This window comes from Typopeltis vanoorti, chromosome 11 (assembly GCF_054136105.1).
Source record: "Typopeltis vanoorti isolate ZY-2024b chromosome 11, IOZ_Tvanoo_1.0, whole genome shotgun sequence".
Taxonomy (NCBI): Eukaryota; Metazoa; Arthropoda; class Arachnida; order Uropygi; family Thelyphonidae; genus Typopeltis; species Typopeltis vanoorti.
Genome location: NC_143559.1, coordinates 5,735,514 through 5,759,457, shown reverse-complemented (window position 1 = coordinate 5,759,457; position 23,944 = coordinate 5,735,514). Strand labels below are relative to the sequence as shown.

General features: G+C 36.5%; 1 protein-coding gene across 3 annotated transcripts in view; it reads right to left on the bottom strand.

The window, feature by feature from the left end:
* LOC150101280 (colorectal mutant cancer protein) overlaps window positions 1–23,944 on the bottom strand; it is a 499,737-nt gene that overhangs the window by 183,693 nt on the left and 292,100 nt on the right. For all 3 annotated transcript variants that reach the window (XM_090400857.1, XM_090400859.1, XM_090400858.1), the window contains one exon: window positions 15,023–15,256. In XM_090400857.1, coding sequence (XP_090256983.1) covers window positions 15,023–15,256 — 234 coding nt within the window. The remainder of the gene's footprint in view (window positions 1–15,022; window positions 15,257–23,944) is intronic.

Below are 23,944 nucleotides of genomic sequence, written 5' to 3'. Positions count from 1 at the left end.
TAGTTGCAGCCCAAATGCAACAGTTGCATGTGTTAATATTGTCGTTCAAATAAAAGTGCACTTCGTCACTCCATAAAATCTGCCACGGCTATGCATCATCCACTTCCATGCGTGCTAAGAATCTCAAAGATAAGTCGATTCGTGTGGTCGCATCACCAGGGCGCAATTCTTGAACATGACTGATTTTATAGGGGTAAAACTTCAACGTCTGATGTAGGATTTTCCACACCATTGTGTATGCGATATCCGTTTGCTGGGATATTGCTCATGCACTACTGGTACCCTGCACATTCGTCATCTCCTGTTCCACAATAGCAGTTGCAACTTGTTCAACTTGTTGGTGATTGATTGGTTTGCATCCCCTGCCTACCTGCACTGCTAGAGTTCCAGTAGTTTCAAATTGCCAAATCAGTTTTCGTAAGTTTGTTACGCTAATTGGTCCTTTTCGTAAATTTTTCATACGCCAAAAATCACGAAGACAAGCACTGCCATTATTGTTCCGTTGATAATAGAATTTGACTAACAAAGGACGCTCACGTAAGGTAAGAGACATCGAAAAGCAGTTAGTCTACGAATGATAAGAAATCTCACAGGCTTTCCTTTTATTGCATGATGCTCACAAGAAACACGATAATGCAAATTAATGCATTTTACTGAGTAAACAGCACCAAAATTTCCCCTGTTGGTGATATTTGGTACTTTTTTCCCATGTTACACTGTGTAGGTCTACCGAATATTGGTGTGTTTCGTCCAATACATCACTTGCTAGAGGGCTCTGAACACGACGTTATTTTATAATCACCCGGTATATGGAAACTCAAAACTTTCCATATAAAAGTTAGCAATTTGGGAGGATAACGATGTTCCCATGGCTGCACCTTCTTTTTTGCAGATAAGTTTTTTGCCACACACAAAATATCCAGAACGTAGCACATGGGCACAGAGCGCCATGATATCAGGAGGGAATTTGTCCTGTAAAAGAAGAATTATGCCATTGATTGGGACATTTATGAAAAGGGCAGAGATATCAAAACTGACTAATAAATCGCTTTTGTCACGTACGATGTCTTTAAATTTGTTTACAAAATGTTGTGTATTTTTAGTATGGGGGGGGGGAATGACCTATCAACTCCTTGAGTGTTGATAGATAATTGGGGATATCGATACCTTCAAATATTGGCTGAAGCAGAATGCTCTGCTTGTGAATCATGGGCAAAACATAAATTCTCAGGGAGTAAAATTTGATGAAACTGAACAGCAAGAAACTGAAGAGGCAAGAGACATGAGCGTGATTATGAACAGAAAATCGAAGTTTAGAGGACATATTGCAAAGGTAGCCAAAAAAGCACATCAAATAACATGGTTGTTGAAGAAAACACTAGCAAGCAGGGATATAGAAGTTACTGTTCCCTATATAAGGCTACATGACACCCGGATTCCATGGGAATGAAGAAGTGGTGGAAAAGACTGATTGAGCAGGTCTATGGAATGCTCACTACGAGAACAGACTGATGATCTGTGCACTTCAAAAACTAGCTGATAGGTGAAAAAGAGGAGACATGATAGAAGCATATAACTCATTAAAGGGATTTCATAAACTCAATACTGAAGACTTTTTTTTCGCTACATAGCAGAAGGGAGAGAATGAGGGATCACACATGGAAATTATGTAAGACTAATTAGCAAAGATGTTAAAGACAATTTTTTGTTTTGAGGATGGCAAATGGGGTGGAACTGGGTTGCCAGAGATGGTTGTGAGTGCTTCATCAGTAAATAAGTTTAAGGAGAAGTATGATAGGTATTATGCGAATAATGGCTGGTGTCTGAATAATGGATCTCTTACACTGAGTCTTCTGATTGAATGGAGATACATGCATAATAATAATGGTGTCCCTAGTGCCTATAAAATGGGTATCCTTGGCTAATGGACTGTATGGGGGGATAAGAGTTTCCCAAATATGGGACAGTTTCATACAACCAAATTTGTGGTTTGGGTGCTTTCTTATGACAGAAGCAAATTTAAGGAAAAGTTGTTCATGTTTATATTTGCTGTGAAGGAGTAGAGTGACATTCTTCCAGCATATTCTACAACAGGTTTCCAAAGCATCAGCAAGTCCTAAGTGGCTGTAGTGACAGAATCAGATATAATCCTTATGTTTAGCAAGGCTTATGTTTGCTGTCCAGCCTGTTTGATCATAATAGGATAGTTTAAACTTGAAGGGATCTGCTAAACATCTGGCAGGTCTTTGGTGGAGCAGATAAGGGATGCTAATTTTTTATATGGTCTATAAGTGATTGGAAGGTTGTATTTTTTTATTTATTTTTTTTTATTTAGGATTTTAGTTTAAAAGAAGTTAGATACACAATAAAACAAATGAAAAACAATAAAGCACCAGGTATTGATACTATCCCTACTGAACTGTGGTCATATGGAGATAGCACACATCAATAGAATATTTAACAATCCTATACTAGAAACAGGAGAGATACCAAATGACTAGAGAACTGGAAAGATCATCCCAATATACAAGAAAGAAGACAAAAGAGATTGCAGAAATTACAGACCAATCAATTCACTCTCCCACACCTATAAAATATTCATAAGAATTATACAAAACAGATTAAAAGGGCACATATGAAGAACTGATAGGCACAGAACAATCTGGTTTTCAAGGAAACTATTCAACTATAGATCAGATTTTCACATTGTACCAACTAGCAGAACTCAGCTGGGAAGACCATAAAGACCTATATTGTTTTGTGGACTTCAAACAGGCTTTCGATAGCATCAATTGAGAAATTCTTCTTAAAGTTCTACTAGAAAAAGCAATAGATAAATATATAATACAGTTTCTGATAAAATATTACTCTAAGACAAATGCAATAATTAAAAAGGACACATAACAGAACTCATAGAGATCCAAAAAGGAGTAATGTAAGGATGTCCATTATCACCATGCCTATTCGCATATATCTAGAAGTTGTAAAGAATGAAACAGATAATGAGCCTGGAATCAATATCAATGGATTAAATATAAATAATATCAATGCAGATGATCTTGTTCTTATTGCAAGAACCACAAATGAACTATAATCATTGATAAACTAAACGAAACCTATAAAATATATGACATGGTAATAAATATATAAAAGACAAAAGTGATGAAAACAAGGAGGAACAAAACTAACATCTGAGTCACTGTAAATGGAGAACAAATAGATAACTTCATATATCTTGGATCAAAACTAACAGAAACAACAGATGCACTCGAAACAATCAAACACAGAATAGCGATAGGACGGACCACCATGGGAAGATTACAGAAAATCTGGAAAACAAACAAGATATCTAAACAAGCCAAAATCAAATTATATAAATCAATAATTATACCAATAGCTACCTATGGAGCAGAAGCATGGATATTTCATTTCAAATGCCAACAGAAACAGTTAGCATTTGAAATGCTAAAGAAAATAAGAAAAATAAATAAAACAAGTTGGATAGAAAAGAAAACAAATAGCACAGTTAGACAAGAATTATCGTACAAGAAGACAATATTAGAAAAAATTATAAAACAACAACTGAGATGGTTCGGCCATGCTGCACACATGGGCATGGACAGACTACCTACCATCCTAATAAATACTTTTACAACAACAAAAAAAAAAAAAAAAAAAAAAAAGACCTGGGAGACCGAGAATCATCATCATCAAATTACTGCCATGTACCCTCAAGGGGTGTACAGGATATGATAGTACATGAAAAAAAATTACATCATTACTAACGTCCTATCTATAATTTTCCTCCAAAACAGTCTGTTACTTGTCAAGACTCCAACATTATCAGATCTTATATTTCTATCGTCTCAGGCACTTTGTACTATATCAATCCACCTACATCTTGGTCTTCCTCTGGGTCATTTTGCTGCCAACCTGGCAGAGAACACTTGTTTTGCTAATCTTTCTTCGCCCATTCTGTTTAAGTGACCATACCACCTGAGATTAGCTCTGCTAACGCATTCCTGGATGTTGACAATGTCAAGTTGTTTCCTAATATTCTCGTTTTTAATATGATATTGCCATTGATGCCATCTGTTCACGCCTATAATCTTTCTCAGGACTCTCATATCTGTGGTCTCTAGTCATTGGTCAAGTGTTTTACTTCTGACCCAGCTCTCAGATCCATAAGTAAAAACTGGTTTGAACACTGTCTTGTATACAGCTAATTTAGTGTTCTGACTAATTTCTTTCTTATTCCATATGAATTTATTCAATTGACTTCCTACCATACCAGCTTTGCTAATTCTGTTGTCTATTTTTATATTTAATTTACCATCTTCAGCAAAAATCATGCCTAAGTAGCGGAAATGTTTCACTTGTTCCACAGGTACTTCATTTACAACACAGTTGACATTTTCAATGATTCTGCCTATTTTCATTGTCTTTGTCTTTTTAATGCTGACCTCCATACCATATCTATTACAACAACTATTCAATTTAGTCAGAGAATCTTGCAGACTTGTAGCAGATTTATTTAGAAGTATAACATCATCCACATAAAGCAAAGAGCTGACATTAACATCTCCAATTTTGATATCATGTTTAATATCACTTTCCTTCATAATGTGATCCATAGAGATAATGAATAACAGAGGGGATAATGTACATTCGTGTCTCACACCAGATTTAACATTAAACCATCTTCCTGTACTTCCTTCAATTCTAACTGTCGACTTACAACTCAAATACAGACTAAGTATTGCTTGATATAATGCCCCATTGACACCATATAACTGTAACGTATTGAATAGCTTCTCTCTTGGCACCTTGTCATATGCCTTTTCCAAATCGACAACACTTAAACACAGATCTCTGTTATATTCCCATGCTTTTTCAACTATTTGTCGTAAAGTGAAGATCTGATCCTGACAGCCTCTATTTGGCCTGAATCCAGCTTTATCTTCCACAATTCTTCTCAACCGTTTCTCAAGTATACTTGCATAGATCTTGCCAGGAACACTCAGTAGGGAAATACCTCTGTAATTCTCACATTCAGTTTTATTTCCCTTTTTATATATGGGTACTATGAGAGCTCTACTCCAATCATCGGAAATTCATCCCTCTGTCCAGGCTTTCTGAACTATGCAGTGCAACCACTGTAAGACTCTTATACCACCATACTTCAGCATTTCTGGTTGAATATCATCTACTCCTGCTGCCTTTCCACATTTCAAGCCTTTGATGGCTTTTTCTACTTCAAGTATGGATATTTTTCCTGACTGCATGCCTGGTAAGTGTTTTTTTATCACTGTGCTGTCATCACTGCTTGTTTCATTTAGCAGTTTTTCAAAATAATTACTCCATACTTCAAGGATATCTTTTTCTCCAGTTTTCATGTCACCTTTATCATCTCTAACTCCTTTTACAGCACTCTTTCTTCCATTCCTAAGCTTCTTCAACAACCTCCAGAATATTTTGCCACCTTCTTGATATTTATTTTCTATATTCTTGACAAAGTCCTCCCATGACTTTTGTTTAGCTTGTTTTACACAGTGTTTAGCATTCTTGCATTTGTCTATGTATTCTCTAAGAGCACAAGCTGACTTATTTGACAGGAACTTTTGATATGCTTTCTTCTTTTCCTTCACTGCCTCTTTAACTTCCTGTGTCCACCAGGGAGTTCTGATTTTTTTATCCTTGCAGACAACCTCACCACATGCCTCTTGGCAGAATCAATCAATGTTTTCTTCAGAGTTTGCCACTGAATCTCCAAGGTTTGATTCCTGTTCTCAAACTCTTTCATTTTTTCTTCAATAATCTTTGTGTATTTTAGTCTACAGTTCACATCTGAGAGCTGCTCAACTTTTATTCGCTTTAAAACTTTCGTACATGTTATTCTTTTCAATATGAAATTCAATTTTATCCTGCTCAGGACTAAATAGTGATCACTTCCAATTTCAAATCCTCTGTACACTCTGGTGTCCTGCACCAGGGAGAAAACATCACTATCAACAATAACATAGTCAATGAGACTTTTCTTATTCCTTGCCTCTTCTCTCCATGTGAATTTGTGCTCATTTTTGTTTGAACATGGTGTTAGTAATAACCAGTCCATGTCCTGAGCAGAAATCCAACAGATATTTGCCATTATTATTAGCTTTGCTCTTTTCTCCAAATTTTCCCAAAATATTTTTGTATGTCTCACAATCATTTCCTACTCTGCTATTTAGATCCCCAACAAGGACCAACTTTTCCTTTTTAATGTGTCAGTTGCTTTTTCTAAAGCCTCAAAAAATTCCTTCACTTCTACCTTAGTGGAACCTTCTGTGGGACCATAGGCACAAATAAATCTCATTGTCCAGTTCCCCATTCTCATATTTGCCCACATTACTGTACTTGAGACTGACTGCCATTCAAGAAGATTAGCCTCGTATTTTGAGAGAGACCAAGAATCACTTGGTTGAAATCAATAAGGAACATTTGAGGATGTAGAACTTATAATGAACTTTTTTGAAAAGCAAGGAATAGAGAAGACTGGAAGATCCTGTCAATAGAAGACTCAACCTGTCTTAGACGGAACAGAAGTTTTCAGAAGTTATTCAGTGGAATGATATATGGAATAAGTGAAAGCTTTGACGTAGCCTCTGTTCTGGAGAAGAAAAGGGGGGGGGGGGGGGGGGTTGGAGTTTTAATATTTTTTGGACATGGTGGGAGTTATAGCCATTGGCTACAATTCCCACCAAAGATTTTGTAAATATCATCAAATTTCAGTGGAAAGAGCACTATTATCTGAACTACTTAATTTGACCTTATTATATATGGTTTTAACAATCCCATACTGTTGGGAACGATGGGGAAGGCGACTGTTTGTGAATTTTTCCACCTGTGTGTGTGGGGGGGGGGCGGACCTGTAAACAGAGAATTCAAGAGATTCATCATGCTGTCATGTAATTAAAATGTATAGGAAGGGAAGACAGTTGTTATTTCCTTTTTCTAAAGTGAACTAGATGCTAGGATGTTGACTTTTTAGATGTGTTAAAAAAATGTTCGTTTAAGGCCTTCACTTCAAAAAGAAGAGGGAAAACTTTTCCTTGCCAAATGGAATGAGTTTACAGTGAACTTAAGGCTGAAATATCAGGAAGAAATTCAGCTTGAATAAGGCCTTAAGTGCTTCTAAGTGGGGCACTGGTGGACAGATAGGAGACATCAAAACTGATCAAAATGTTAGTATGTTGCAATGTGAGGTTTCCTTGTGAAGTTTTTTTTGTGTGTGAAGGTGTTGCCAGTATACTGGGAAAGCAATTTAACTAAATGTTTGTTAGTGAATCAACAGCATCTACAATTAGGCATAACAGCACATTCTGTTAGTCGATTTTAGGTAGTTCATACATTGGTGGGTGGGAGTCTAGAATCGTATGGTTTTAGTTAATTAACAAATTCAACGTCTGTGCGGTTAGCATGGCTATGTGCTTTGACCATATGCCTGGGAAAGGAGTGTCCTGAGTTCGATTCACGTCAGCAACATGAGGAGCTTAAGGATCTTTCTCAAACATAGCCAAGTTAACCAGTCTTGGACGTGAACTGCAGGGTTTTTCCTCCAGCAAGCAGGCAAACTGCCCCTGAGAACACATGCAACTACAGCCGTAGAATATACCGGGAGGCATAGGGCTAGTCACCTTATCCTTGGGATGGGTACGACTTAGAAGGGCTTAAGATAGCTCTGTAACAGGCTAGTAGGCCTAACACATAGAAGAGAGAAGAAGAAATTCAACAGGACAGGATGTGACTTTTTTAAGGAGTCTGTGAAATAATCTGATTTGAGTATCAGTAGGACAGGATGAGAGTGTTATATTCCTACTGGCTATGCTGTTTCTTATATTTTCTGTTCTTTTGGTAGTTCTCAACTCTGCTTCGTGTTTTTTTGTTCTTTATTTAAACTTCGTGAAATGTCAACTGCCGGTAGTTATTTCTACTATATCTTATGTTCTCACTCTATAGTCTAACAAATTAATTTTTTTTTGACTGCAACAGTTAGACCATGTATTTGAGTGAAAGACTATAAATAAGATTTTTAACTTAAAGATAAAGCAGATATTGTTTATGTTCCCTGCTTATGTAAATCTTTACCTTTAATTAGTCGTGGCTTGATTACTGAACTTAATCTTATGCAGGTTTGAAATTTTCTGGGATAGTGCATTGACAGAATCAGTGCAATGTGTTGTTCACAAACCATTTAATTAAATAAATAAATAATAATAATTAAAAAAAAATACTATTTACACAATCTGATTCACACTGACATATATACATATACATACAATTGCATTACAATTCTTTATTGATTTCAATTCGTCCTGATTCAGATTTAGTTCTATGTTTCTTCCCTTAAAGTTAAATTGCAATGTAGAATATCCTGCTAGTCATACATACCTTGGGCAAGCTTAATTCCATGTTAAATTACATTATCCAATATGGTACTCTTCTTATTCTTACAATAATCACTTATACACAGTTTAGAATAAGACACGCTTGATGTACATTTGTTCAGAAATATCAGATATAAGTACTTACAATTCTCATTCAGCATTGCCTTTTTCATGAATCTTTTGTCCACATGAAAGTGCTCCTTTTTCTTTTTTCTGTTGGCTCGTTCATGACTTCCCACTAATTTTCTTCTTTATTCGAATGTCGACTATTCTATGCTCTTTAGGACCCTTAGTAGTACTGTGCAGCTCTTTCCTAGCAAGGCGTTCTGATGATCGACACAATATTTCTCATAGTAGTGGATCCAGATAGGAGAAGACTGAGAACCCTCAGACCTTTTCTTTTGATTACCAACAATGGACCTCACGTGGTGGTGGACCCAGGCAAGAGAAAACTGAGAAATCTAAGACCTACGATGCTTCTCTTTCGATTACTGACAGCAGACCTCATGTGGCAGCAGACCCAGGTAAGAGGATTGAAAAATCTAACAAAGTCCTTCTCGACATTTCGTCTTATAAAGACCGGGACTTCTGTTGTATGCATCTCTCGAAACTTCCATATATGATCAGGCATTGGCATCCGAACAACGTTCATGTTTCGCGTCTTTTGAAATTGACATAATATGGACATGGGTTAACAACCTTACATAATGACATCACATGCCATATTATTTTAACAAATGCATTTTTCAGATCTACAAAACTCAAGTACCAGATCCTTGTTGTACTATCATAATTTCTCGGCAATTTTCGTAAAGTGAAAATCTGAACTTGACAACCTCTGTTTGGTCAGAATTCAGCTTGTCCTTCAAGTTTCACTTCCATCATTTTTCCTAACCTCTTCTCAAGTAAGCTTGCATAATTCTTATCTTGAAAGTACAGTAGAGAAATTTTCCAGTAAATCTCACATTGTTTTATTCCCTTTTTTTTGCAGAGGAGACTATGAGAGCCCTACTTGAATCATTTGGAATTCAACCTTCTGACTTATGTACCGTAGCCACTTCAAAACTTTTATACCTCCAAAGGTGAACATTTCTGGTCAAATATCATCTACAACAGTTGCCTTTTCACATTTCAGGCTTTTGATAGCTTTTCGTACATTAAATATGAACTCCTGTTTGCATTCCTCTTGAATATTTTCTACTACTATTCTCTCACTGCTTGTTTCGTTTAACAGTCTTTCATGTTACTTTTATGATATCTGAACATTTTACCATCCTCCTGATATTTATCTTCTATATTTTTTTACAAAATCTTCCCATGGATTTTCTTTAGTAAATATAGCTCTCTTATGTCTTTGTTTGTATTCTTTTAGGGCATCTGCCAACCTATTCAGTAGCAACTTTCAGTGTGCTCTCTTCTTTTCCAGGACTATATCTTTAGCTTATTGTGTCCACCATGGTGTTTTTATTTTTCTATTCTTGAAGACAACTTCAACACATGCCTTACATTTTATCTGCTTTTTTTTCATAGGTTGTATTGCCAAATAAAGCTTTTGTTAGCTTCATTTGGTACAATATACCACTTAATTCATTCAACTTGTCTAACAAATATAGAAACATCCTATAATTTGATTCTACAGTCAAATGTCACTACAACAAACTAGTAAAAACCTATAGTGAATTTCTGTGTGAAGAGAGCTCCTGAAAAGATTAGTAGCATTTTGTATTATCATTGGAAATTTTAATAGAATTTTACGTAGTATTGTTTGCTTTTTGTTTCTTGGTGTGTCTGTGCGATTTTTGTGTGTTTTCTGTGTTATTTTAATTATTATATTTATGATAAGATAGCGTACATAGGGCACCGTTTAAAAAAAAAATGTTTGTTTAAGAGTTTTGATGTAAAAGAGTTTATGCAATGTGCTGTCTGTGGGATGTATGCTTTACGAAGAGCAGTGGGAGTCTGGTTAGATGGTGATAGTGGAGTTAACATGTGCAGAAAGTGACGGAGAATGAGGATCTCAAGCGTGTTTTGGGTGGCGAGAGTGAAATCATTAACAATAAGCAGAATGAAAAAAATGGCGGTGTGATAGAGAATTGCGAGGTAGTGCTAGATAGGTGTGAGAGCATCGCTGAAAGTGTAAATGAAGGTAGAAATACAGAACGAATGGATGATTGGATGATTCGATTGATAATGAAAATGGTGAGATAAATGCGAGTAGTGAAATCGCAAGGCTGAGCGGAGCGATACACAGAGCAAAAAGGCAACCGGAGCGTATGGAAAAATGTGTGCTGAACGTACCGACTAATAAACGGCGAAAGTCTATTATGAAAAATAATAGAATGTTTGTAAACGTCAATAAAATGAAGGAGCGAGTGCTGTATGGGGATTCACTATTAAGAGGTATGATAGTTGAGAGTTTGACGAAATCGTACCAGCCAGGTACGATTTCGTCACTTCCAAATAAAGGACGTCAGTGAATCTATTCGAGTGCAAAAACAGATTGTGTGAAAGAGATGATAATTGTGGCAGGAACAAATGATTTGAAAGAAGACAAAATGGAAATGATAGAGGATGTGAGGGAATTACTTGAGGTAGCAAAAGAGAAGAGTGAGAGAGTTAGGATGGTGAGTATTTTACTGTGGTATGACAGTGAAGTGTTTAGAAGGAGGGCCATAATTGCCAATGACTTTATGCATGAGTTATGCATGGAGAGTGGTGTGAAATTTGTGGATGTGTGGAGTGAGTTCGATGGGTGAAAGGATTTATATAAGATGGATGGGTTACATTTGAATGGAGTTGGTTTAACGGAGGCTTGAAAAAGTGTTGATGAATGATGTGGAAGTGGATGTACAGACTCAGAGAAACTAGATTTATTAAGGGGGGGGGAGTAGATATGCAGACTTTAGGGAGGCAGTTGAGTGTATGAATGAGTATAATATGCCCGAGCGAGTACGAAGGACAACAAATCAGAATGGGATAGTTAGTATAAGGCATCAAAGTAGGGATGGGACTAATGGACTTCTGCAATTCATATACACTAATGTCAGGAGTATTAGGAACAAGAAGGAAGAGTTTTTGGCCTTGGTTGGCACTTCCAGCCCACAGGTTGTTGATATTAGTGAAATATGGCTGACAGAAGATGATAAAGCTAGTGGGATTGAATGCGACGGGTATAGCGTGTTCAAGAGTGACAGGGAGAATAAAAAGGGGGGGGGGGAGGAGTGTTATTGATGATATCTGATGAGTTGCAGCTAAGAAGTATAGAAGTTGAACTGCAGGATAGAGAAAAGAGCACATTTGAGGCTGTTTGGTGTGAGATAGAATCTAGCAGAACAAAATATACAATTGGGTGCTGCTATAGACCAGGTGATGGAATAGATGGTGGGGATAGTATGCATAGGCAAATAGAAGAAATGAGTGGAAGGAGGGTAATTATTATGGGTGATTTCAATTACGGTAACATTGACTGGAAAGAGGAGAGGGCACATGGGAGGAAGGAATTGGATTTTATGCGGTTATTAAGGGACAACTATCTGCGACAGCATGTAGTGTAAAATACCAGGGGGCAGAGAGTGCTTGACCTAGTAATTGCAACTGAGAATGTGGCTGTAACGAACATGATCATGTTGCCACCAATTGTTAAGAGTGACCATAAGGTCATGACTTGGGAGGTGGCTAAAGGAGTGGAATGTACAATTAAGACAGGGTACATGTGGAATTTCTGGGCTGGTAAGTATGACAAGCTTAGGAGTGCTTGGCTCAGTGCCATGGCATGTAAAACTGCAAGGGCTGGATGTTGATAGTGCATGGGAGGTGGTTAAGAAGTGTTTGCAGGAGGTAATGGTTGACTGTATACCAAGAGCCCGAATAATAAATGAAGTAGGGGTTAAATGGATGAATAACACTATTAAGCTTGAGCTGCAAAAAAAAGAAACAATTGTGGAGGGAATTTAAGGAGAAAGGTGACCAGCAGGTGCAGGAACAGCATAAAGCTCAGGCCAGGATGGCAACAAGGGTGGTAAGAAAAGCGGATTACAAAAGAAAATTGGCCATGCAGCTAAAGAGAATCCCAAACAGTTTTTTCAATATGTTGCAAGTAAAAGGAAAAATGTTCATGGCAGAATGATTTTAAAAAATGCTGAGGGTAGGGAGGTAACTGAATCAGTCGATATAGTGGAATTACTGAGCGAGCACTTTGCAAGAGTATATCATCCAGGTGATGGCATTGCAGGAATGGAAGAACCAACAGCTTATACTGGAATGGTGATGAATGAAGTAGAGGTAACTAGTCTATTACAGAACCTCAATGTCAATACATCTGTGGGATTGGATGGTATACCAGCTCGCGTCGTATGCGAAGCGGCTAAAGAATTGTCAATGCCCTTGACCATTTTGTTTAATTTGAGCCTCGGATCTGGGTCGGTCCCAAGGGGATGGAAAGAGGGGAAATAGTTCTGCTGCATAAAGGTGGTTCCAAGACTGCTGTTGAAAATTACTGGCCAATCAGCATAACAGGAATCATTATCAAGGTCTTGGAGAAAATAGTGAAGAGGAAAATACAAGACTGGATAGATGAAAATGGGATACTGTATCGGGGGACAGCATGGTTTTGTGAAAGGTAGGTCATGCCTCAGTAACTTGCTCACGTATTATAACATAGTGACGGCTGAACAGGATAAGGGGTTTACAGTGATTCTACTGGACATTGCTAAGGCCTTTGACAGGATACCACCATGGAATTCTAATCAGTAAATTGCAGCATATGGGGATATAGGGTTGGTGAGATGGATAAGAGGGTGGTTGACGGAGAGATATCAGAGAGTGGTTTATTCAGGAGTAGAGTCCACAAGACGGCCTGTGACTAGTGATGTGCCAAAAGGATCTGTTCTTGGACCACTGCTGTTTAATTTGTTCATTAATGATATAGGAAAGGATCTGAGAGGAACAGTTCATTTGTTTGCAGATGATGCAAAGTTGGGTAGGGCAATAGTGAATGCAGATGATGTCAAAATTTTGCAAGATGATTTGGATAGATTGGAGGTCTGGGCTAAGTAGAATGGATGTCAATTTAATGTGGCAAAATGTAAGATTATGCATTTTGGGATGAAAAGATTAGCAGCAGTTTACTACATTGGTGGAACTGTACTCCAGGAAATTGATGAGGCACTAGATTTAGGAGTGTTGGTGGATAAGGAGTTGAAGTTTAGGGGGCACATTGCAAAAGTGGCCAAATCAGCTCATCAAATCACTTGGTTGCTGAAGGATACGTTGACAAGCAGGTTATTGTTTCCTCTGTATCGAGCCTTGATAAGACCCCATCTCGACTACTGTGCCCAGATTTGGTCAACTAGGTTTCTTCTTGATGGGGAGGAGGTTGAGAGGATCCAGAGGCGAGTGACCAAGATGATAGCAGGTCTGTGGAATGAACCTTATGAGAACAGGTTGAGGAATTGTGGGTTGCAAAAATTGGTTGATAGGCAGAGGAGGGGAGATATGATTGAGACATTCAAATTACTGAAGGGTTTCTATAAAATTAATTCAGAAGATATTTTTGAGAATAGGGCTGGTTGTGGGAGGACTAGGGGGACACCCCTTGGAAACTGGGCAAAAGTGTGGTTAGTAAGGTTGTTAGAGCTGGGTTCTTTACTTTTAGAGTGGTGAATGAGTGGAATGGGCTGCCAGTGTCTGTGGTGGATGCTGTGACAGTGAATGAGTTTAAGGTGAGATATGATAGATACTGTATGAATGTCGAATAGTTGTGATGAATATGATTTGGGGCCTCCCTCGATGAGTCTAATGACTCCCTGGATTTGCCTGTAATAATAATAATAATAATAATGAGACTTTGCTGATAAATTTATCTTTTATTAGTGTCATACTGAAGCAACTTATCCCAAAATATATGTTCTTCCCATAAAACTTTCGAAACATTTACTAGTTTCATGGAGGAATCTAACTTCCCTAATCAGTCTACAGTCTTTTATCTGCTTTCTTTTCATAGGCTAAAGCCTATAATTTGTTTTCCTCCCCGTTTTAATTCCGTAATCCTATATATCCATAGATAAGATGATGCTATAATTTGATTGATCATGTTCTTCACGTCATCAAATTAATTCAAATAGCAAACAAAATATCTGTACATTAAATGCTACTGAAACTATTATAAATTATGACTAAATTTAACACACGTGAACCACAGTAGTAAGTTTTTTATTACGTAAATATTTCGTCATAGGTATATTAGGACATCATCAACAGTAGAACAATACTAGGAATGACACAAAGAATAGGGCGCGTACGTACAATGGATCCAAATTGCGTGCAGTGGTGTGTTGCGGCCCAAACTTAGATTAAATTGAAATAAATTAATTAAATTACAATTAAGTTATGTTTACGCAATTTTGTAAGACAATTTCCCATACTTTAGGGATGGAAAGAACATCATTGCGGTGTGTTAAATTTAGTCATGAATTCTCCACAGATTTCTCTATATAATCAAATATTATAAATTATATCACTTTATTTTATTTAATTACTCGTATTATTTTCTCTTTATGTACATATACACAAATACAAATACCTTCCAAAAAACTTACTCCTAAACTAGAAATTTCTGATCCTAATATATGTCTGTCACCACTCTCTACTTTCTTTAATCTAACTCTTTCAGCCATTTTGGCTATGGGTACATCTTCTCTTGATGTTGGTGTTCTTTCGCCAGTAGTTGGATTAATATGAGGACTTTTACTTCGAGTCGGTGAGCTTCCTGTTTGTGAACCTTGGGAACTCTGCGACTGAAGACTAGTTAACTTTGTTTGAATTTCACGAACCTGAAAGTAGAAAAGGCAGGTTATTGATCATGCATTTCGAACAAATAAAAGTTAAATGTCACATAATAAGATGAATGTATCAATCTAATCTGATGAGAAAATTGGAATGGTTTAAAAGAGACAGGCTGCATTTGAATGGGTGTGGTGTTGGAGAACAGAAAGAGTAGGCATTAGAACAGAGAAAGACCAGTTATATTAGAAGTAGGTTACAAAGCAATGAGAGCAAGGGAAAAGATAAGGAGCAGAGAAACAAGAATGGTCAGAATAAAAGGAGGGGGGGTTAAAAGCAGTGTGGCTTAGAGAATTTAGCAGCTTTTTTGTAATATTATTATTGCCATTATTACCTAAACTTGCTTCAACATCACAATAATCCTCTGAGTTGCATTTGCACTTTGTTCTATGTGACCTTTGAACTTCAAATTCCTATCCACCATAACACTAAGATCCATTGCCTCAGCAGTTTCTTGTTAATTATGCTAATATAATACAGCACTGGAAATCATATCATGTTGAAAGTTTTTTTTAATTTATTTCCACTTGGTATACAAGAAATTATATACTTAGTTAATCCTTTATCCAAGTATAAAGGATTGCACCTGAAGTATTATCAGTACAGGGGCAACTCGTAACAAAGGTGGTATAATTTCTCATCACTTGCCTTAGTATCTCACAATGCAAAGCACATCTCCTTGCGGACATGTATAATGCTATGCATTATTGGAAGGGTCACTACCCAGACCATTTTCAACCTTTATCGAGGTCTTTTCAGTGGGAGCGAGGCCCAGAGGTGATACCAAGGTTGAAGTAATGCAGAAGTCATACTTTCTTATATGAGTTGCCAAAAGGTGTCTTACCTTATTATTAAAATCCTCCGGATTAGAGTAAGATGTTGGAAGTATTTTTTAATGTTTCTGCTTGGTTATACAAGAAATTATATATTTAGTTAATCCTTTATCCAAGTGTAAGCAAACAAAGTGTGTGCCAGAAGTAATATCAGGACAGGGGCAACTCGTGACAAAGGTGGTATAACTTCTCATCAAGAGAATTTAGGAGCTTTTAGACCTTATGATAACTCATATAAGAAAGTATGACTTCTGCATTACTTCAACTTTGGTATCACCTCTGGGTCTAGCTCCCACTGAAGAGACCTCAATAAAGGTCGAAACCGGTCTGACCCTTCCCATAATGCATAGCATTATACATGCCTGCAAGGAAATGTATTTTGCATTATGGGATACTTCAGGCACAAACTTTGTTTGCTTACACTTGGATAAAGGATTAACTAATATATAATTTCTTGTATAACCAAGTGGAAAAATTAAAAAAACTTCCAACATCTCTTTCTAATCCGGAGGATTTTAATAATAAGGTGAGACACCTTTTGGCAACTCATAGAAGAAAGTATGACTTCTGCATTACTTCAACCTTGGTATCACCTCTGGGTCTAGCTCCCACTGAAAAGACCACAATAAAGGTCGAAACCGGTATGGGTAGTGACCCTTCCCATAATGCATAGCATTATATATGTCTACAAGGAGATGTGCTTTGCATTATGGGATAATAAGACAAGTGATGAGAAGTCATACTATCTTTGCCACAAGTTGCCCCTGTCCTGATAATACTTCAGGTGTAAACATTGTTTGCTTACACTTGGATAAAGAATTAACTAAGTATATAAAATCATATCATGACAAAGTGCTTAACTTTACCCTTACTACACTTACTAACATTAAACTGACAGCCATATTATTTATCCGATTTCCAGCCTATTCAAATCATTCCGTAAGTGCCTGATATCATTGCATCCAGTGGCGGCTTGTACATATGCAATGCGACACTGCAGCACCCCCAAGGAAAAAACAAAAAAATTAAATTTTGTTTGTGTTTATAAATAATAACAATGCTTAAAACATATTAAAAGTTACAGTTTATGTTTCGACATTGATTGAATAGTTAATAATTGGAATTGTTCAATTAATGCTTTAGATTACGAAACAAATGCACTGTGATCTAACGCAGCGTCAGAAGTATCATGCTCAATCAGTTGCAGCTAGACTCGCTGATATTCGTTTGCACTTGCCAATGAACGTAACAAGTGAATCCAACACTGTCAATTGAGCAGTGTCACTACAGATAAATTGTATGCTTGCATGCAGTATTTCTATGATATGAAACTTTTATTATTGGCGTGTGTGAGGGTGAAATATTTTTGGTAAATCTTATTTTATTCTGTTAAAATAACATTAATTATTTATTTATTATAGATACAAGGTTGAATTATGATGAGTGTCACTGTCGAAAATATGAAAAGAATTACCGTATTTGCTGCACTTTTTTTTTCTTTTCTTTGAAAACAGGCCTGAAAAACAGTGTGCATCTTATATGCCGATACTCAGTTTTTTTATTACTTTCATTTCAGGAAAGTTTCTCTGTTCTGAGTTACGCGATTTCTTTCTTGCTTCCTTATGGTGTGTGAGAGCATTCCAGTTATGGATAGATAAAATTTGGTCTAGGCGCCCTGGCAGACTGTTGAAGAAGCCTGCCCTGTGAGTATGGAATCAGTTTCGTTCTCACAGAACAGAAGATATTAAAAATAAACTCAAGGAATTGAAAACTCAGTTAGCTATAATTCCAGGAGATCTAACTAGTCAGCTTCAACCTTTTGATGTCTGTATTAATAAACCATTTAACACGTCATTGCCAATCATGCGATATCGCGTGATGCGAGTTCTCATCGGTCTGCCGATCACGCGTTATCGCGTGGATGTCGCTATCAAGTAAAAAAAATTTGGCCACCACACGAAATTCCAAAATTCCAATTTTCAGCTTGGCAATGAACGTGTTAAGGGATTTATGAAGGAGAAGTGGAACAGCTGGATGCAATCTTCAGATTTTGAGGTTACACCATCAGGAAGAAGCCTAGCATTTTGCAAGTTTGTGAGTGGGTCAAAGCTTCATGGGATGCTGTGAAAACTGAGACAGTGGTTAAATCATTTAAGAAGTGTGGTAATTTAACCATTACCACATTTAAATTTAAGAACATTAGTAATGCACTGAATGGTACAGAGGACAATTTTTTGTATGAGGACTCAGATTCTGATTTAGAAGAGGTTTCAAGTGTCTCTTCATTTAGCTCAGGAGATGAATTTCTAGGTTTTGACGAAGAAGATTAAAAGGCGGGTACTCTTTCCTAGTTAGATTAGGTATTTGTTGAAAGTAGACTTACCTATTACTTTTTATTTGAAATACTGTAAATTCATTATAATATTCAGTGATCAAGTTTTTTTCCTAAAAAATGTGTACAAAAAAGGGGGTGCGTCTTATACGCTGGCAAATATGGTATATTTTCTCAATTATCGTTACACGAAAAAATAGAAATAAAAAATAAAGGTTGTCTTACTCCAGATATTATTATTAGTCAGGAAGGAATAAGTAAAAATAAAAAAATACATCAGGTCTTTTAACAGTGAGTGGTATCAAAAAAATTTTAATATATAAATTTACTAAGTAATAAATTGGTTAAGAAAAAATGAATTATTTTTCTTATTTTCACCAGCTGCCACTGATTGTATCCCAGATTACCCTTTCTAACTTTGCATCATCAGTAAACAACTGAACATCTCCTGTTAAATCTTAATGTCATTAATGTATAGAATGACCAAAAATGGTCCAAGGACTGATTCCTGAGGTAAACCACTGGATACCTTAAATCTGACAGATTCACACCAATCATATTGATTTACTACTAATCTGATAAACTATCGATTCAATTTGTCCACTACTATAATTTTCTTTAAAATTCATATATCTGTAACATCTATTCTTAGATCATTGTTATATTTCTAAACTCGTATAGCTAGTTTCATACAAGATGGTTTGGTTAATTCTTCCCATATTTCATATAAATTTATTCACCTAATCCCCTCTCCGCCCATCCGCCCATCCCCATAGACACACACATACCTACATATTTTACTATTTACTTCCATATTCAATTTGCATTCTTCACTACAAATTTGATATAAACTGACTAAATATTTTCTTGTTCTATAGTTTCCCCACTACAGTTGAGAATACATCTGATGTTTTGCAGATTCTTGCCTATTTAAAAATTTTTTTTATCATTTTACCCTGATAATTCATACCAGGATTCTTATAGTAGCTATTTAATTTTGTTAGACTGATGAAAACTAGTAATACTAGACTGCTTAAGGGTCAAAACTAGATAATTTGAGAGAAGACGTCCATCTGGCCTACAAAGATTGTGCAATAATGACTGGGAGTTATGCTTTGTGTTCAAACCTCATCTTTTGATTGTATGACCATTATTAAATATCCATTTAGATATTTAATGAACAAGGATGAAGGGGAGAAGCAATTTGGGTGCTCTCTCTCTCTGTATGTGTGAGGAATGTACATGGGTCTTTAAACCTCACTACATGCCCCTGTTTATTTTCTTAACATTAAGCAACAATGAATATTAACATAATATTATGTCATTGATGTTGCAATTCAAAATCTCCATTAAAAAAAAGTATAAAAAATAAACCCAAAATCTTAAAATATAAATAAATAAAATAAAGAGAGAGAAAACATATCACTGAAATACCATATCAAGAAAACAGATTCATATCCATTTCACCACCAACTGTGGTCTCAAAACCAATTTAAACAATGTGAATCACCACCACCAATTAGACACATCTAAACTTGATCTACCATTATATAAATTAAGTGGATATTAAATCCAACATCATTTCAAAGCTGAATACAGAAACTATAAAAGTTTCGTGCGAAAATTGACCAGAGAGCTTGCGGGAATACACCGCTGATATACTACGAGTTGCCCTAACCGAACCTAATAGGAAAAGCATGAACGTCAAAAATGCCCATATATTGTCTTCTATTGGTCCATTTTGATAGGTTTTACTAGTCTGAGAGCTGTTTCAAACTCACTGGTTTTCGTCAGAGACTAGGCAGAAATCTAAGAGAGCAAAAACTCTCAGTACTAAGGAACTTGAAACGTCAGAGAGGTATCTTTTCCGTAAGCGAACTCTCGGACAGTGCATAAAGTATTTACTAAAATAAAGAGCCAAAGGCTTCATTTCGGTGATGCAAAATTATATAAATTAAGTTGATATTAAATCCAACATCATTCAAAGCTGAATACAGAAAGTATAAAAGTTTCGTGCAAAAATTGACCAGAGAGCTTGCGGGAATACATTCCCGCAATTGATCTACCATTCCTAACTGATCCTCAACTAGCAGCTGAACCTATAGTGTCCACCTCAACTTTTCTAATTACACGATGCATAATTTCATTTGCCACAGGGCAGGGGAACCTATACATTTCAGTTTTGACATTCAGAGAATGACAAAACTCAAATATCCTCTTTACGATTTACAGAGGGACACAAAATTTCTTTGCCTAATCAATTACTTTCAATCTGTTGTATATATCTGTCTCCAAATTCCGATGACCACTCTGACCATTCCCCCTATCATTCTGAGAAGCTAGATCATCAACATTCCAAATATCCAAACAGTGAGGTTGTCTTTCTTAGGGGGACTTCGTAATTCAGAATGATTTTGGCACTATAATTTCACCAATCAAGCTGGGAGAGATACTAACAGTCAATAAGTCTTTCACAAATAGTCCACAGAACCACCAGAATTCTTGATAATCCAATCCACTTCCCCAATACTCTTTTTTTTTTCTCTCTCTTTCTTGATAAATACTGTGGTTATCAGATCTGGTTATTCAGACTACAACCTTATCCAGGTCTAATTTCCTACAGAATGCCATTCACACAACCTCAGCCTTGTGTCCTTTGGAATTACAACACACTGCCAAATGGAAAGAGCTGCATGATTTCTACCTCTTTTCCTTGGGATGACTACTGTTTTGCTCTTTCGATTCAATTGCCTGCTGTTACTGAACAAATGAAATGATAATGGCAACTATCTGCTTGGTTTCAGTTATGTACAAGTTATTATTAATATAGTTGTCTTTCATATGGTATTTCTGTTATATTCAAGATATGTACAAGTCATTACTAATATGGTGGCATATAATATGCAAAAATTCACATGGAAAGAATACACAAGAAATAAAATTCTAAGCTGTTACTGTTCACAGTGATATCTTCCTACTGATTCAGTACATAAGGGCATAAAGGGGATGTGATCACTATTCAGTTTAGATCAAGAAAAAAATAAATATCATATTGAAAAGAAATCATGTACCAAAGTTTTAAAAATAATCAAAGTCAAGCAACTCTCAAAGACTCAAATATATATAATATTTGAGTCTTTGAGAGCTGAAAAAAGAAAGAAAAAAGACTTTGCAGATACAAATCAAACCTTAGAAACTCAGTGACAGCCTCTGATTCAATAGGGAGGTACAGTGTGAAGTTTTCAGCAAGAAGAAAAAAATTTGAACTTCATGGCAGACTCAAGAATATCGTATCAAAATTCACACCATGAAAGTCAGCAGATGACTGTAGATTTCCCATTCATGTGCTGTCTCCTATCAATGAGGTTGACTACCATGATGTTACTTATGATTAACAACAGGCATAAAGACAGGTATGTGGTGAGGACCCTATCTCTTCCACATATTGTCATAAGTATTCATGGCTGTAAATCTGTGTTCATAGGGGCTGGTTTTCCTGTTCTAAGGGACAAAAAATCGAGTTTCCGGGGGGAAAAAAAACAACCATCTACCTTTGTATGAGACCTGCTAACTCACCTTTAATCAAAAGAGACCAGATAGATAAAACAGATAAACAGGTAAGAAAGTTATGTATAAAAGTAGCAAAACAAAAGTCATGGAAAAACTTTGGAAAGAATATAGAAATTATATATATCATGAATATTAACAACACCACAAACACTTTTATCAACAAGGATGTTTTATTAACGCTAATATTTCGCCGATTTTCAAATCAGCATCATCAGAGCACAACACACATGTAAACGCGACAGTGAGTGAAACAATATAATTGCAGAAAGACAAAAGATCTAAAGTCCTATTTTTGGCGCCCTCTAACGGAAAAAAAAAAAAAAAAAAAAAAAAAAAAAAAGCAGCAGCAGTTATCCAGGAGTTTTTCTTAGGATAACCGTCTCCCAAATTTTTGGCAAATTAATGCAACCATATTTGTTAAGGTTGGGAGAATTCTTCAAAGCCATTGCTGACTCAAAAAATAGTCTTTCAGATCTATAACAACTCCTAAATAGCACATTCGTTTTTCTCCATCTAATCCTGTGTGAAGGAGTGTCCAAAGCGTGGTCTGCCAGTCCCGACTTGCCATAGTAATAGTAGCGAATGTATCTTTCATGTTCTTCCAGGCGGATGTTCACTGATCTTCCTGTTTGCCCATAATAGGCCAAGTCACAGTCACATGGAACTTCATACACTCCTGGGTGTGCTAAAGGGTGAAGTTTATCCTTTGGTGAGCGGATCAGAGTTGCCAGCTTGACATGAGGCTTGAAGGTGGTGCGAAGGCCATGTTTCACCAATACTTTGGCTATCTTTTCCGATGTACCTCTGATATAGGGAATAGAAATGGTCATGTTGTATTCTTGTGTATTAGGGGAGGGCAGAATAATGGGCCTATATAGTATTTTTTCTATTTTGTAGGGATTGTAGCCGTTGGCTAAGAACGTATGGCGCAGGTACTGGAGTTCAGTGGTCAGAGCTGTATCGTTAGAACAAATGGCTCTGGCTCTGTGTGTCAGTGTTTTTAAAATGCCGTACTGTTGGACTGGATGATGATGTGATTGTTTATGTAGGTATCTTCCTGTGTGTGTAGGCTTCCTGTAAATAGAAAAAGATAGTGATCCATCTGAAAGGCGGGTGACTAATGTGTCAAGAAATGGTAAACAGTTATTTGATTCTTTTTCTACTGTGAAGTGAATTTTGGGGTGTTGGCTGTTTAGGTAGGTGACAAAAGCATCCAAAGTGTCTTGTCCATGGGGCCAGATGGCAAACACATCATCTACATAGCGCAACCACACTAGTGGCTTGTATGTAGCTGTGGTAAGTACTTTGTTTTCAAAGTGTTCCATGTAAAAATTTGCTAACGGGGGGGAGAGGGGGGAACCCATAGCGGTACCATTAATCTGTTTGTAGAATTTCCCCCCCCATGTAAAGTAACCTGCATTCATGGTAAATTGAAATAATTCAAAAATATCTGGGGGAAATTTAGACTTGATTAATTCAAGAGTGTCTATAAGTGGTACATTAGTAAATAGGGAGGTGACATCGAAACTAACCATTATGTCTGAATTTTTTAGGATTAGATTTTTAACCAGTGTTTTGAAATGGATAGAATTTTTGACAAAAGTAGAGGAGTTGCCAGTAAGAGGGGCAAGCGACTTAGCTAAATGCCGGGCCAGTTTATATGTGGGACTATCTATGCTATCAACTATGGGGCGTAGGGGAACATTAGTTTTGTGGATTTTTGGTAATCCATAAATGCGGGGTGTTTTAACATGAATTGGTTTTATTTTCTTGATGATTTCTTTGGGCCATGATGTCACTTTTTTTAGTAATTTTCGGACTTTTTTCTTTTGCGCCATTGTAGGGTCTCGATGTATACTTTGATAAGTAGAACTGTCACATATGAGATCTTGCATTTTTTTGTTATACTCTTCTTTATTCATGATAACTGTTGCATTTCCTTT